The 14,519-nt window shown below is 45.7% G+C and overlaps 1 protein-coding gene and 1 long non-coding RNA gene across 3 annotated transcripts in view; both read left to right on the top strand.

The window, feature by feature from the left end:
* Window positions 1-4,093, top strand: part of LOC109284288 (uncharacterized) — a 35,809-nt gene extending 31,716 nt beyond the window's left edge. Inside the window, exons 3-4 of one of the 2 annotated variants that reach the window (XR_009462041.1) lie at window positions 2,065-2,256; window positions 2,390-4,093. This is a non-coding gene — a long non-coding RNA (uncharacterized LOC109284288). Of the gene's footprint in view, window positions 1-2,064 lie in introns of both variants that reach the window. The other variant, XR_002091685.2, reaches the window with a different exon arrangement.
* A 1,392-nt stretch (window positions 4,094-5,485) lies between these two features.
* The window catches only part of LOC102576203 (aryl hydrocarbon receptor), a 133,723-nt gene continuing 124,689 nt past the window's right edge, over window positions 5,486-14,519 (top strand). The window contains exon 1 of the mRNA XM_006261672.4: window positions 5,486-5,953. Within this exon, the coding sequence (XP_006261734.2) occupies window positions 5,895-5,953 (59 nt within the window). The 5' untranslated portion in view covers window positions 5,486-5,894. The remainder of the gene's footprint in view (window positions 5,954-14,519) is intronic.

The following is a 14,519-nucleotide window of genomic DNA, read 5'->3' as shown; positions in this document are numbered from 1 at the left end:
GCATGGGGCCTCCTGAAACTAACAGTTCAGGTACATTCTACTCCCATTCTTCTCCATGGGCTAGGTGTCTTTCTCAGACTACACCTTTCATTATGGATCAGGATACCCATCTTAGCAAAGGTGCATTGCATCATAAGACATGTAAGTCAGCCTGGCCCATTACCAACAATAGGGAGAGGAAGCCACAGAACTAGAGCTCCCATGAGGCACCAGAGCAGCACATTCAAATAAAAATTGCTCTAGTGGGTATTGAGTTTTTTTGAAGAAAAACCAAAATTTTCCGTACAAAGCAGGCATTTTTTTATCTCAAAAGAAATGCACCTACTGAGTGAAAACTCTAATTTTCCTTTGCTAAACAGTTTGGATGTGGTTAGTTTTTCCAGCCAAACCCTGTAGGTGACATGGATCCTCATACTGGTAATGGAGGGCTTACTCATTCACCTCAAGTGCAAAGGCTTCCACTGCTGCTCTTGGAAAGGGGACTATGAGGTACTGCCATTTGGAAATCTCTTACAGGGGGTTGGTCTGTGTTCCCCTGTTATAAAACCTGTATGATAGTAGACAGACCTGAAGCATCTTGCAGGTCATAATTAGCTGGTGTCTTGGGTGTGTGTGAAGGTCAGTGAGTTTAGAGGTGGATTGTGACTGGGAGTGGAGTGAATGAACAGGACCAGTTCTGCCATATATCCATTCTGCTTCTCCAGTCAGCTCCTTGTGTCTTTTATTGCTTTTAATATCAATCTCCTGTTTTTTATTCTGCAACAGGGCAGGTAGCTGATTTTGCCAGTACTGGCCTGGGGCAGAGGAAATGACTCAGAGTATCTTTATATTGAATAGACAGATAAGATGGGTAGAAAAGGGGAAGGCTCTTGTGATCTGGAAGTCTGGAGGGATCCTGGTAGGTTGGGAAATATGGAAAAAAGACAAAAAGGATGGTGCTAAACACAAACGGTTCTTGGTAATCACTTGGTCTCTTAGGGTGCTTACACAAGTTATATTTTTCATGAAGCTGGGCTCCTGAAAGTGCATGACAGCTGTGACATACCACACATGCGCTGCTGCAGAGTGCCTTTAAAAAGGCCAATTATGTGAAAAATTAACCCTCATCAAATTAGGTATTAGATTAAGGTGCTGTAAAGCAGAGCGCTTTAGGAAATTTGCATTCCCTTGCAGGTTTAATTTTTCATGGAGAGGCAGGGCTGGGCTGGTGTAGGGGAGGGAGGAGGAAGGGAGCAGCATAGAGCTGCCAGCTGAGCTTTGCCTGGCCTGAGCTGAAAGGAGGGAAGGAGTAGAACAGAGCTTCCTTGCCTAGCAGCCCCTCCTCCCCCAGATACCCCAGCTGGGGTATTGGGGGGACCCAGGCTGGGCCTGTGAGGTGAGGGGACTCCGTTCCACCTCACCCCCACACCCCAGCTCCAGCTGGGCCTCTTGAGACTGGCAGCAGCAGTTGCTTTGCCCAGCCTCATAGGCGACTGTTAGGGAGTGCATGAGGGTGCACGTGCTCCCCCAATGGGGCCAGTGCCCCCCCGATGACTGACAATGACACTGTCTGGGGAGGAGGGGGTGAAACAGAGCCCCCCCGTGCCACCTCATGGGCCTGGTCCAGCTCTTTGCAATACCCCAGCTGGGGTAGCTGTTGGGGAAGCCTGCAAAGCAAGGGGGCTCCATTCCACTTCCTTCCAGCTCAGGACTGGCAAAGCCCAGCTAGCAGCTCCATGCTGCTCCCTTCCTCCTCCCTCCCCCACTGAAAGCCCCAGAGCTTGGGGAGGGGCAGGGCTGGGAAGAGGGGCAGTTCAGCAGCCTCCCCATATATAGGCCAGGGCCAGTATGGGCAGGCTTGATTCTCTCACCCTTGCACCCCAAGGCAAATGTCTGTTGGGTTGCAGGGAAGGGAGGAGGGGGCTGTAACTCAGCGCGCTTCACGTAAAGTGCCATGAGTTGGAGTGGGGCCCCGAATGTCTGTAGGCACCCTTAGGTGTCCTGGGACAACAATATTCGCTATCTAATAAATGTCATGTCAGAAAAGTACTTTCTCTGAGCAGCTTTGAATTTGTTCTTTTTCAGTTTCATTGAACTTTCCTTTGTTCAAGAGCAGAGAAAAAAATAAAGAAATGGGACACAATTCAGTAATATACTAAGTATCTTCTACTATAATCTACAAGCTCATCAACTGGAAACAGCAGAGGTGGAGAAGAACTGTGAGCTTGTTGATCATAGGATGACTATGAACCATCAGTGTGATGCTGCTGTAAAAAGGTGAATGTTATCCTAGCGTGTATTAGAAGTTTTTCCGATATAGCTAGAAAAGAATTAATGTCATTGTTTGAGCCCCTGGTGAGACCACAACTGGAACATTAAGTACAATTTTGTTCTTCTTTATTCACGAAAGATAAATTGAAACTGGAACAGGAGCAAATGTGGACTTACTTGGATGATTGGCGGAATGGTGAACTCTACCTGACAAGAAAAGACAAGAAAAACTGTGCATGTTTAGCCTAGTAAAATTAAGGCTTTGATGTGTCCATGTGACTTGTTTATAAGTATATCAAGGGAGTACATACGAGGGAGGAAAACGAACAATTTAAGATAAAGAACAATGCTGGCTGTAGAGCAGTGAGTATAAATTGGTCATGAATAAATTTAAACTGGGCATTACAAGAAGATTCCTAATCACTACAGCAATGAGGTTCTGAAAAAAAACTTTTCAACAGAAGTAAGAGTAAGAACAAACTGTATTGCTTTTAAGATAAAGCTAAATATACCTACAAAAGGAATTATACAAGGTAGTGCCTGTGGTCAAAAGCAGGACTTGATGACTTAGATGGTTTCTTCTGGCCAATGAACCTATATCCTATTGAAAAGAGAAGAGACTAGCAAACAAAAGCCATTGCACATCATATTTAATTGTTATTGTTATTATTACAAATTTTTATTGATAGTCCTCATTACATGATCATAGTCCATTAGAACAGGTGCCCATCTCCTGGATGCTCACCTTCCAGATTATCTGGTTGGGGGGAGAAGTCTTCCCTCATAACCGTCTGCTAAGAGAGAAAGGAAGATGTGTATTGTCCCCCTTTTCCTTTCTGCTGTGAAATAAGATGGGGAGAATACAATAGCAGCTTTCTTCCAGCCTTCTTTTGGTTTTTGGCTTCTTAAAAAAAAAAGCCACTCTCTCTTGTTGAAGATGCTTTTTTAGAATGTTGATAGCTGTAAGTGTTGGAGAGAGATCAACACTCTGAAACATGAACTCCCTATTTGTATTAAAGAGAGTTAAGCAGAATCTTGCTTGGGTTGAGGCATGATCTATTGCAGAAATACATAGAACAGAAATGTCAGAAAGGCACTTGATGGGAAATATAAATAAAAAAAGAGAAGCCATTTCAGCGAATGATCGCTACCATGTAAATGACTGGTATTGTATACAGACTGTCTTGTGACTGGTGGCAGGGGGTGGGGGAGATGCCCCTTGTGCTTCCTCATAAAGATCTGCACTCTTGATATTTCCTGCGAAATTCCTCCTGATTAAGTAAGTGTTTGCTGCTCAGCCTTAGGACAGCTTTGGGAAAGGAAGCTGGACCTCTTACACTATAGCTGTAAGGAGGAATATTAGTTAACTGAGTGGCAGACCATGTGTGCAACTTTCTTGTCTTCAAATCGCATCTAAAATGAAGCCAGAATGACCCCAATAAAGGTGATTATGTTGGCCTAGGTACACATATGAAGTTTTAATTTTACAGATGCCTATTGCTGGTGATGATTTATAAGCCAGAAAAAACCTCTGTGATACCTTGCGTGCCTCGCAACTGAAAATAACCCGGAAGCAACTCTTCACTTGCAAAGTCAGAGTTTGATCTGGGAATCATTGGCACCAAATGTGGAATCACCCAGTGCCATATTCAAGTGGTATTTCAGAGAAGGGCTCCATATAAGTTCAGGCTGTATGAAATTCAGGCTCTATAAACAAAAAGAGCACTGCTCAGGCAGGATCTGACTCCTTCCCGTGATATTAAACGTTGCACTGTCTATGTATGTTTATAGTTATTTGTCACACACAGCCTTGATACTTTAAATGGAAATGGCTGCTATATGCAAAAATACCATTCTGCAGTAATAAATGGTTTTTTTTCTTTTAAATCCGTGAGTTAGGGGAAAATGGTTTGATGGTATAGATGGGGCTGTGGGTGAGGACTCAAGAGACCTGGGTACAATACCTAGCTCTGCCATTAACACAGGAGTCCCAAACTGTGGTACACATACCCTGACATCTCTGGAGGCTACGCAGGAGAACTTGTGTAATGTCAGATTTAATTTTTATTATAACAATAATAATTGGCATTTATAGGGTTAAATATATAACTGTACGTATGCTGGCAGCTGGTAAATCTGGAAGGGGGTATGCAATAATGAAAAGTTTGGGAACCTCTTCACTAATATTTCAGGTGTTCTTGGTATATTAGATCTTGGGAAACTTCTGTTTTCTATCCCAACATTTTTCTGTCTGGTCTGTTTTGTTTGGCGCAGGACCTGTGCCTGTGCAGCACCTACCACCAGAGGGGTCTAATCTCAGGGGAGCCTTCTAGGAACTGACATATTACAAGTCATCAATAAAAATTGTATCCTTACCTGTTATTTCCCAATCCCCCCAGTTAGGCATGTGCTTCGAGGAGCAGTATTTACCATGATCCAGGAGCCAGACACCCTTGTGCAGAGAGGCTGCCCCTCTTTCAGACCATAGGCAGGTGCAGTAGGTTGGGATGGCAATTCCTCCTCCTTTTAGCACCCATTTCCACTCCAGCTCCTTTTGCCTCCAAGTGGAAGGCAGAGTGCAGGGTGAGAGAGTAGGGCAGGGGTGCATGTGGATGCAGAAGGGCCTGCGACTATGGCCCTGTGTTTCCTTCTTTACAGCGCACTGCCTATTACACTGGCATCAAATGAGCTGGCACTTCAGGTTTTCTCCGATTTAAAAAAAATTCGCAATTTTCGGTTGAAAGAAAGCAACCTCAAATCCACATTCTTCTGCAATTAAAATGAAACACCACTATATCTAGATCGATATATTAATGGCGTTTCATTTTAATCACGGAAAAACTTTACAACTGAAAACTGGGAATTTTTTTTTTTAATTAAAGAAAACCGGGATCCCTGCCGGGCACTTGGGATGGAGGAGAAAAGTCACCAGGTCAGCCCCTTGCCCACATTGTCCCCCCGGGGCCGTGCTGGGATGGATCAGGTGCCACTGAGGGCACAGAACCGTCCGGGCCGCCCAGGCGAGCGGAGCTGGAGGCTGCCCGAGGAAGGCGGCAGGGCTGGAGGGTTGGCGGGGACATTTCTTTGCCCCTTTTCTGTGATTCGGCCTCTCTCGTCCTGGTAAATTCCCTGAGTGGAGGCGAGGGCAACCAGGGCCGGCCACAGGCAGGTAGAAAGGCAGGTAGGTGGCGGGGAAAGACACGGGGCCCCGGCGTCAGCTTCCTGATCCACCTTAAACATCTCCTCCAGTGGCCAGGGATTTCCGGGGTGGGGTGTTTCCCTGCGCTGCCCTCGGGAGCCTGCAGCCGCAGGAGGCTCTCACCTGCCTTCGGCTTTCCAGCGGGGCGGCCGGCGCCGGGCCGACGGGGAGGGAGCGGGGCCGGGCCGGGCCGGGGGCGGCGGGAGGCACCTGCCGAGCGGCTCCTTCTCCCGCTGGGCGCCGGCTGCGCTGCTCGCCCCTGTCCCGGGACAGCCCGGGTCGGGTCCGGCCCCGGCCCCCGCCCCCTGCAGGGCCGCCCGTGGGCGGGGGAGGCTCCATGGCTGCGGAGGGGCCGCGCGGCCGGGCCGGGCTCCGCCGCTTCGTGCCGCCCGCCCCGTGCCACTAGCCCGGCCGGACCGACGGACGGAGCGCCGGCTGCGCCGCAATGTTGCCCGCGGGGGGCGGCTACGCCGTGAAGAGGAGGAAGAAGCCGGTGCAGAAAAGGTGCGTGCAACACACACGCGGGCGTGGAGCCCTTCTCACTCGTGCGTGCACACTCGGGATTGGAGCCACACACACATACACAAACGCACGCATGCACTTGGGCTTGGAGACACACACACACACCCCCCCCCACCCTTGGGTTTGGAGACACACACACACACACACACACACGCAGCAGATCTCTGTAGGTGCCTACACGTTGCAGGTGGGCTGGGGTCTGCCTGAAGGCAGGCAGGGCTCAGCACTTCCAGCCTCGCTTTGCTATAAAGGTTGGGTCCGGAGTGCTTTCTCTCTCCCCTGGATCTAGCCCTTTTTGACACACGCAGGTTGTCTCCTGTCTCTGGGTGTTTGTAGGGGTGTCTTCCAATCCCCCAGTTTCTTCTATGAGATCAGATCTCAGAGATCTCCAAGATCTCCAAAGGACTATGAAACTATGACTTCTCCCCTCCAAGCCTGGCAGGTCCCTGACTGCCTTTGGCTCTCTAACTTCTAAAGCACCTGCCCCAGCCGTGAATGCTTGTGACAGGATCCCAAAGAAACATGCATTGCTATGGGTACGATTTCTGCCTTGCCTCCTCCCTCTGCTACCCTGTGTTGGTCGAAGCCAGGCACAAAGTTCAGGTTAATCAAGTTTGCTGCCTTCTCAGCTCAGCTCCCAGGAAAGAGCCAGAGTTGTTTCCTTGTTCGGGAGGGAATATTCCCCCTTCCTCCCTCTTCTTTCTTTCTCGAGTAAGCTTCCCCTTTCCTGAAGTCTCCAATGAAATGAGAAGTTCCTCATGGAAGTTTGCAGCTTTGGATCAAAGTAGTTTGGCAGTGATGCCCCTGTGAGCTGCTCTCAGGCTGTCCTGCAAGTGGGGCCCCATTAAACACCATTCTTGTCCTGGGGGCATTGGTTGTAGCCTTGTTGGCTGAAGGAGATAAACAGAAAAGGTTCTTTGGGTAAATCCAATATCTTTTATTAGACCAACTAAACTGTTTACTTAGTCTAATAAAAGAGACCACATTTACCCAAAGAACGTTTTCGGCCTTGTCAGCTTTCCAGCCCCTGCCCAACTTTTTCGGCTTTCCAGCCTCTGCCCTAGGGAAGGGCATGGGAGATGAACAACACTGAGAGCAGGCAAATTGGAATGAAATATATAGAATTTAAGAAATCGCATGCTGAGACATTACAAGGAATATACATGAAAGAGGTACAGTGGCTATCGGGGCACGTGTCACTGTGATGCGTGCGCTGCTCGGCCACGGGACTGTTCAGAGCACTAGTAGATAGGGTGACTAGAAAAAGACTATAATAAAGTGGGTCAAATACATTTACACGAGTGGTTCTCAGCCTTTTCCACATAGCGATTCCGTGTTAAAACAAAAGTGTTTCAGAACTGCCCCTCTTAAGGGACTGTGATTGGGGGGGCTAGGGGAATCGGGAGACAATTATCCTGGCTGGAGTATAGTGCCAGGAGGTAAGAATGTCATTTATGTATGTGCATCTGTTCCACTGTTGCAGCAATACTGATTGGATCAAAAGCTCCGTATTGCTAACCAATACTATATAGATGGGTGCAAGTGATCTCACTACTTAGTGCATGAATAGCACTTGGCTTTGGAATCCACTTTCCCTCCCAGCCTGATCTGAAATAACGCTGGTGTTTTGATTGCAAGGGGCATGCTGTGAGGAGAGGCTTACTAAAGTGGAAATGTGTGAGGCAGGGAACTTTTGCTGGTCTTTGTAAGCTGGCAGGGTTCAGGCTGGATGCTTTGATGATTTGTTTTCATTTGTTTACTTGCTTTTAAAAAAAATCAAGGAAGCGGCACAGAATTAGGAAAGAACATCCCATTTTGCCCTTCTTGAGTGTTTAGACTCCAGTCCTGAAACTTTTTCTGGACAGCAGGACCACACACGACTCTGTGTCATCTCAGAATTAATAAATTCTGTGCTCAAGGCCATAGTCAGCCCTCGTATTTATTTACTTGTTAGGCTCAGCAAGCAGGATGAGTTGTTTTGTGCTGTTTTGTTTTGTTTTGCTCTTAATTTGGAGAAAGGGGGGAGGTGGGAACATTTTATTCAGGATGACTGTACAGTTTTCTTTATAAAGCAAAGGGCTAACTACCCAGGGGCTGTTGGCAGGTGTTGAGGGAGAGGTACCACAGGAAAGCAGCATAGTTTGAAGGATGATCTTGGTTTCTTGATTCTATCACTGATCCTTTTTTCAGAATTACCGGGAACTTACGTTCAGTGGTTGTTTACCTGTGATGTGTGATAGCACTCTTATGCAACCTGCAGTGCTTACATTCATGCATGTAATGAGAAGTGGGAGTCTAATAGGTTGCAAAACCTTTAAGTGTAACCTGATGTTACTGTCTCTCTTCATGGCAGTGATTCTATGATGAGAGTTAGTTTTGTTTTCCTCCAAAAGTGGCTGCTGTTTTATAACTTTGAGTCAAATAGGGCAGTTTGAAAGCAATTTAGCACTTTCTTAGGGAGTTACTGAAGGGGATATGGTAGTGTTAGAGTGATGTAATCATGATGGTCCAGGAATAATGAGAGGGGCAAGGTTTTTTGAGGGTGAGAGCTTTTATTGCACTAGCTGCATGGTTGGAATACATTTAGACAAGCTCTTCCAAGATTTAGACATCTTTTATTAGGGTATACAATATAGTGTAGTAAGAGGCTGGCAGGTATCAGACATGAATGTTTCTTTACATCTTAAGGCAAGTCACTTCTGCTCTTTCTAAGCTGCACTGCAAGAAGGGGAGAGCAATGGGTAAGGGGTCTACCTAACATGAGGAGGTGGCCAGCTGATTTCATGGATAGATCCTCATGTGGGCTGTGTGAGACAGGTCCCCCCATGCCTCTGGCTGAGGGGCCCCGGCAGTCCTGCCCCTCCCTGCAGATTGCCAGATGACCCAAAATCATGGCTTAATTACCCTGCTTAAACCATTAATCCATACATTATTAAGCATGGATTAATGGCTCCCCAGACTTAATCAGGGTAATTAAACTACAGTTTAGGGCCATGCTCAAGCTGAACCATGGTCCTGGGCTGGTTGTGGTGAGCAGCCAGAAGGCTAAATGTGTCTGCACCAGGGTCTGCAGAACCCTGGCATTGCTTGTTGCCAGCAGTAGGTGCACATGTGCAACGACCTGTGCCGGGAGTCCGCAGACCCCGTTGCAGCCACTTTCAGTCTTAGGGCTGTCTGCCCATGACCACAGTCCAGCCGCTTGTGCAGCCTCCCTGCCCACCATGCTTTCCCCCACCCTAACTTTTGCCCTTTGCCCTCCCCCCTGCCTGTGTCTTTTGCCATTGGTCCCCTGCCCTTCCTGCCACCTCCCCACTTCCCACACCCAAGACTACATGGCTTCTCACCTTTTTCTCTGCTTGCAGGTAAGTTTTTTGTTTGTTTGTTTTTTGCAATGAGCCTACCATTTTTTTTGTGGCCCCCATTCGAATTCATAGTTTCCACAAAAATCGTGCAATTATGAATTTGGTAGGTCCCTAGCGATCGAGAATCAGATCCGAAAAGTATCGTAGGCTTAGAATGAGTTGTTTTTGTGCAGGAACAGATGATGCAAGGATTGGGTTTCAGAAAAATGAGTAGCTGTTTAACTAAATCAGGTTCAGAACAGATAGGCTGGTGTATTAAACTCCTCTTTGAATCTAAATTTTCAAGTTTGAGCAGGCTGTGGAAATCAAATCCCAAGAGGACTGACTAGTTGTGTCTGGGGACTGGCAATTTATTAAGAATAATATTCTCTCTTCCCTAAGGCTGCTGGCTCAAAATTCTGGACCACCTGACAGTAAATACAAGTTACCATGTGACTTGTTTGGTGCCCTTTCTGAAAGGAGCTCACCTTACCTGGAGGTGTCCACATCTCACATCAGCAAAGAGGGCAAGCAGGCTTTGACCTGACCTATCCTTCCACCACTAGGAGCAGACAAGTGTTATGGACATAAAGCAGGACAGTCTGCAAAGGGGCTGTGAAGCTTTTAGAATTGATAACCAAGGAACCTCATTGGAGTATACTGTAAATTGCTTCACAGTAAGCCATCCAGCTAAGCTGAATCCCTGTTCCTTCTCTTAAGATTTTCACAGTGCCTAGTGGCTGATCAAGGTTGGGGTGGGGGGAATGCAGTGATATTGTCACTCCGTCAACTCATTCATCTGCGTAGTGTATGTGCAGGGAGCTCTTTGCCACTGAGAGCTCTGATCTCTGCCACTGGTCTCTCTCCTACGCCAGTGAGCTTTCCACTTCATGCTCCCCCACCTTTCAAATTCCTATATCCATGTGGCAGTTGCAAATTCATCTGCATCCAGCCCCTGTACACAATCTTCTAATCCATTAAGTGCAACCTTGAAGCACTTTGGATATTGAACCTGACACAGTAATGTGGGAGTTCTTGTAGAGGTCGTCATCTTAAGCCTTTGCCCTAAGTTAAGTTTTGTTTTCTCTTTCTTATGCTTCCCTGTATCTTGATGACTTTGCAACAGATTCCTCTCCAGAGCATTCTCAAGTTTTGTGCAATGGTGTGGGGTTGTAGGCAAACTTTCCTAGTGGTTAGGTCAGTGAGGGAAGGCGGGAGCCAGAGATGTAGTCTAAAACATGGGCTGAGTCAGGGTTGGGAACCAAGCTCCCAGGTCCAAGGGGGAAACCCTAGGACAGAGGCCAAAATACTGACTGGGTCACGGTTCAGGGAAGTGAACTGGGTCAAGGTTCAGGGACCAGAGAGAAATCCAGAGACAGAGTCCAAAACATGGTCAGGGTCAGTGCCTGGGAATCGTGTGTCAAGGTGCCAGATTCAAGGAAACGCCCACAAGCTGAAGTCCAAGAACAGGGCACAGCAGGGTCAGTAAGCAGGAAAGCCAGAGAGCACAGGAATACAGAGGCTCATCTTGGTCAGAACTGTCTGCTGCCTGGAGTGTGTTGCTACAGCTGGAGATAAAGGGAAAAGCTGCTCTCCCAGCCATTCCAGAGGCCCAGATGTGACCAGCTGGAGTTATTAGCTGGGTTAGGGCTGCCAGTCAAAACTCCAGGCAGGTGTGCCCCACTAGGCAATTAGCCCAGGCTGGGCTACCAGTCAGGCCCCTGTCACTTTGTCTGGATTTTTCAAGAGGTTTTTCACTTTCACGCAGGGTAGCAGAGCCACCAAAAGATTCCTGCTGTTTTGATGTATTTGATGCATTATTGTTTCTAAGGATAGAGTTTTGATTACTGCAGTCCATTTCCTTTTAGGCCATGTCTCCTGGAAGGAACTTCAGCTATGAATGAAAAATAATCAGTTTCTTTTGTCTTAATTGAGGAGCAGGCCTCATGTAAGGGTATTTTTTTCATGTCTAACCTGAATTAATAGGGCCAGAGTATTGTAGTAGCCATGATGTTCCAGGAACTATGTGAGAAGCAAGGTTTGTGTTTTTCTTTAAAATGATTAGTATCTTTTATTGGGCCAACTTGATAGTTGAGAGAGCTGTGAGACAAGTTTTTGAGTATAAAGTGGCATTCTTCAGGTCTGGGGAAGAAGCAACATTTTTTTTTTTTTTAAATGGGAAGTATACTTTTTCTTGCTTTTTTAGAAATTGTAGTCCATGTGGAAGCATAACTTCATTGTATGTCTGTAAGCTAGTTTCTGGCTCCATTTAAGAAGAAATGGGTGGTGTTGGGAGGTGGGGGACAGGAACCAATCTATCTTTCACTTAAGTAGTGTTCACCCATGGAACAATTTTGTTGTCTTGAGATAGTGGATACCAGGGAGGGTAATGAACAGATCGCTCTAGTCTATCCACCTCTTCCAGGAACGTTCATTTCTGCCACCATCGGGATTGGGATACTGGGCTAGATGAACCGTTGGTCTAACCCAGTATGGCAGCTCTTAAGAGACTTGGAATCACTGATCTTCTAGTTTTGGAAGCAACTATTAAAGAAGATGGTGATAAACTATTGACTTAAGCAGGTTTCTGCTGTTTGATTCTTGACTCCCATGTTCACTAGATACTTGGCCCTCTATATAGCTAACATATCTAGTGACTATACCATATAATATAAAGCAACCCATTCATACATCCCATGTGAAGATATCATTTAAAGAGAATATGGTCTAGTAATAGTGGTTTTCTTTTATTTTTACATGATAAAATACTATTTTTTCCTTGTTTTTTTCTTCTTTCTGGATTCTTCTAGGTTATTTTTGAGTAACAGGGAAACAAAAATCATGTTCCATGTACTAAATTTGGAGTATTTTTTTTATCACTCCTAACTAAAAGGCTGGGGTAAAAAATATTATAGTGCATTTTTTGTGTCTCTTATTCCCATCTCTACTGAGATTAAGCGAACAGATTCTTCAGTGGACGTGATGGATTCTCTGAAGTACGCTTAATTATGACGCACTTAATCTTCTAATTAAAATATCTTTCACTTTTTTCTTTCAAAGGATGTCCACATGATTTTAGAAGTGTTTAGGCAGCCTCTCATGTGGAATACATGAAACTACTGCTGCCAATCTGTTATACATAGCATGTACAGGCAAGTCTGGCAGTGACTGTATTCAGCCTCTGTGAGAAGTAGGGTATATATTTCCAGAGGCTATCATTACAAAGCAGGACATAAATAGAATTTTTCATGGATATTGCCATAATTTTCTGTTTTTACTTAGAAGTATTTTCAGTTACTTGCTGAAATGGAGATCCACCAGTTGCCTCATTGTGTCACATTTAACACAGATTTCCCCCTCATTCATAGAATCACTACTGCCCACTGACACTTGGCAATAATATTAGATTAAAAATTAATAAATTGCCTTTATATACTGGCAGATCTTGTTGGCTGAAACCACATAAGACAGCAAGGGTACCTGCAGGACTGACTGAGGTATGCTGAGTTTCCAATGGGATAAAACACATTAAAACAATATGAGTTGAGCCATCCCGAAGATTATCTAATAGAGGGAGGTTATGTGTCTGTGGGAGTGCCAGGCTCCAATCTCCTTTTGAAAACCAAAAAATCATTAGTCAGCCAGGAAACCCAGTCCAGTGAATAGTAGGGTAAAATCCTGGCCCCAGTGAAATTGGTAACAAAACTCTCACTGAATGTAGTGGGACCAGGATTTTACCTGTGGGCAGTATCTGTTACCTATTCCTTCACACTTCAGTACTGCAAGTTCTTGATATATGTAGGGTTTTTTTTTTAAAGCATTTACTCTGGAAGGCACATGATTATGTAGAAACCTCAGCTTTTTAAGCATAACATTATGATTTTTTTTGTTATGCATTTGTATTGTGGTACTGTCTAGGAACATCAGTCCTGTATTGGTATGCTAGCTTGAAAATGTGAGCCAAATGCATCCTAAAGATTCAGGAACTAGAAGGCAAATACAGTTGTGCTTACTCCACTCCTTGTGTTTTCCCCCCCCCCAAATTCTAATATAAAAATATCTCCTGATCTTTAAGACACACTTATGATTTATAAAATACTTGTGGTTAGTGTTACTTACTTAAACTCTAGTGCCTTTACTCATGCTGAATAGCATGAGTAGCACTTGTGCATTACTCCTTAATGCACAAGTGCTTCTGTTGACTTGCATGCGGCTTTATTGTCAGAAGATCTTCAGTGCTTGTAAGATATAAAGGATGTTAAGAAAGGGGCATTCATTTTTTATAGTCTGCCTGTCTAGCTCCAAGATGTTGAACTTCGTTTTAGTGGAGTTCATTGTTTAAAGAGTTGTTCAAATATAAGCGTCTTGGATCTTTATTCTTGTTGCCGCAGTAGTGCCAACAGCCCACCCAAGAACAAGACACTGTCTGTACATAGACTAAGAGACGGTCTGCCCTCCAAGCTTACCATCTAAATAGGCAAAACAGACTCAATGAGGAATGGGCAGAGCCCACCAGCATAGTCAACTGTGTGATGACAACAAGTACCATGTTAGTGCCATTATTTTTTCTGGCTTTAATTAAGAGGGTATTAGCTAAATGGAAACAAAAGGGAAGCCAGTGAGGGTGACAGGGTAGGGGACCAGAAGCTGTCGAGTAAACAGCCTATTAGTATGGGGCAGAGCAAGTCCAGTAAAAAGTGTTGCAAAGTCTCTTAGTGCCCTAAAGCACTGATTGGGTTGCTTCTGCTCTTGTGAGCTGGAGTCTCTGGCAGACTTTTCTCTGGAATCTTCCCCAAGACCCCATGACAAAGGGAGAGGAAAGCAGGAGGCATTGCATGAGTCCTACTATTTAAGCGTGTGGCTGGGATCTCCTTGATCCAAATTGGGTTCAGCAGGATGGTGGGAGATGTTGTCCTAGCCAGGCTCCATTTTACCCTGTTCTCCTGTGTGCAGAAGTCCCTGCTTTGACCGCTTTTGCTGCTGCCAACTGGAGGTTCTCATGTTTGGTGGTTACCTGCCCATCTTGTGCTCAGTACAATCTTTGTGGTGAAGTCTTTCTTAGGCATGTCGTCATGAGTTTGAACCCTTTCCTTCAGATGAGAAGACCCCCCCCCTCCCCCCCAATATTTACTGGTGCCTTGGGAGACCCCTTTATGAGGTGTGGTGTTCATGACTGAAACCTACCTTGGAAAACAACTTCCCAATAC

This window comes from Alligator mississippiensis, chromosome 4, assembly GCF_030867095.1.
Source record: "Alligator mississippiensis isolate rAllMis1 chromosome 4, rAllMis1, whole genome shotgun sequence".
NCBI classification, from domain to species: domain Eukaryota; kingdom Metazoa; phylum Chordata; order Crocodylia; family Alligatoridae; genus Alligator; species Alligator mississippiensis.
Note: the sequence above shows the minus strand (reverse complement) of the source record. Positions and strands in the feature narration are given on the sequence as shown.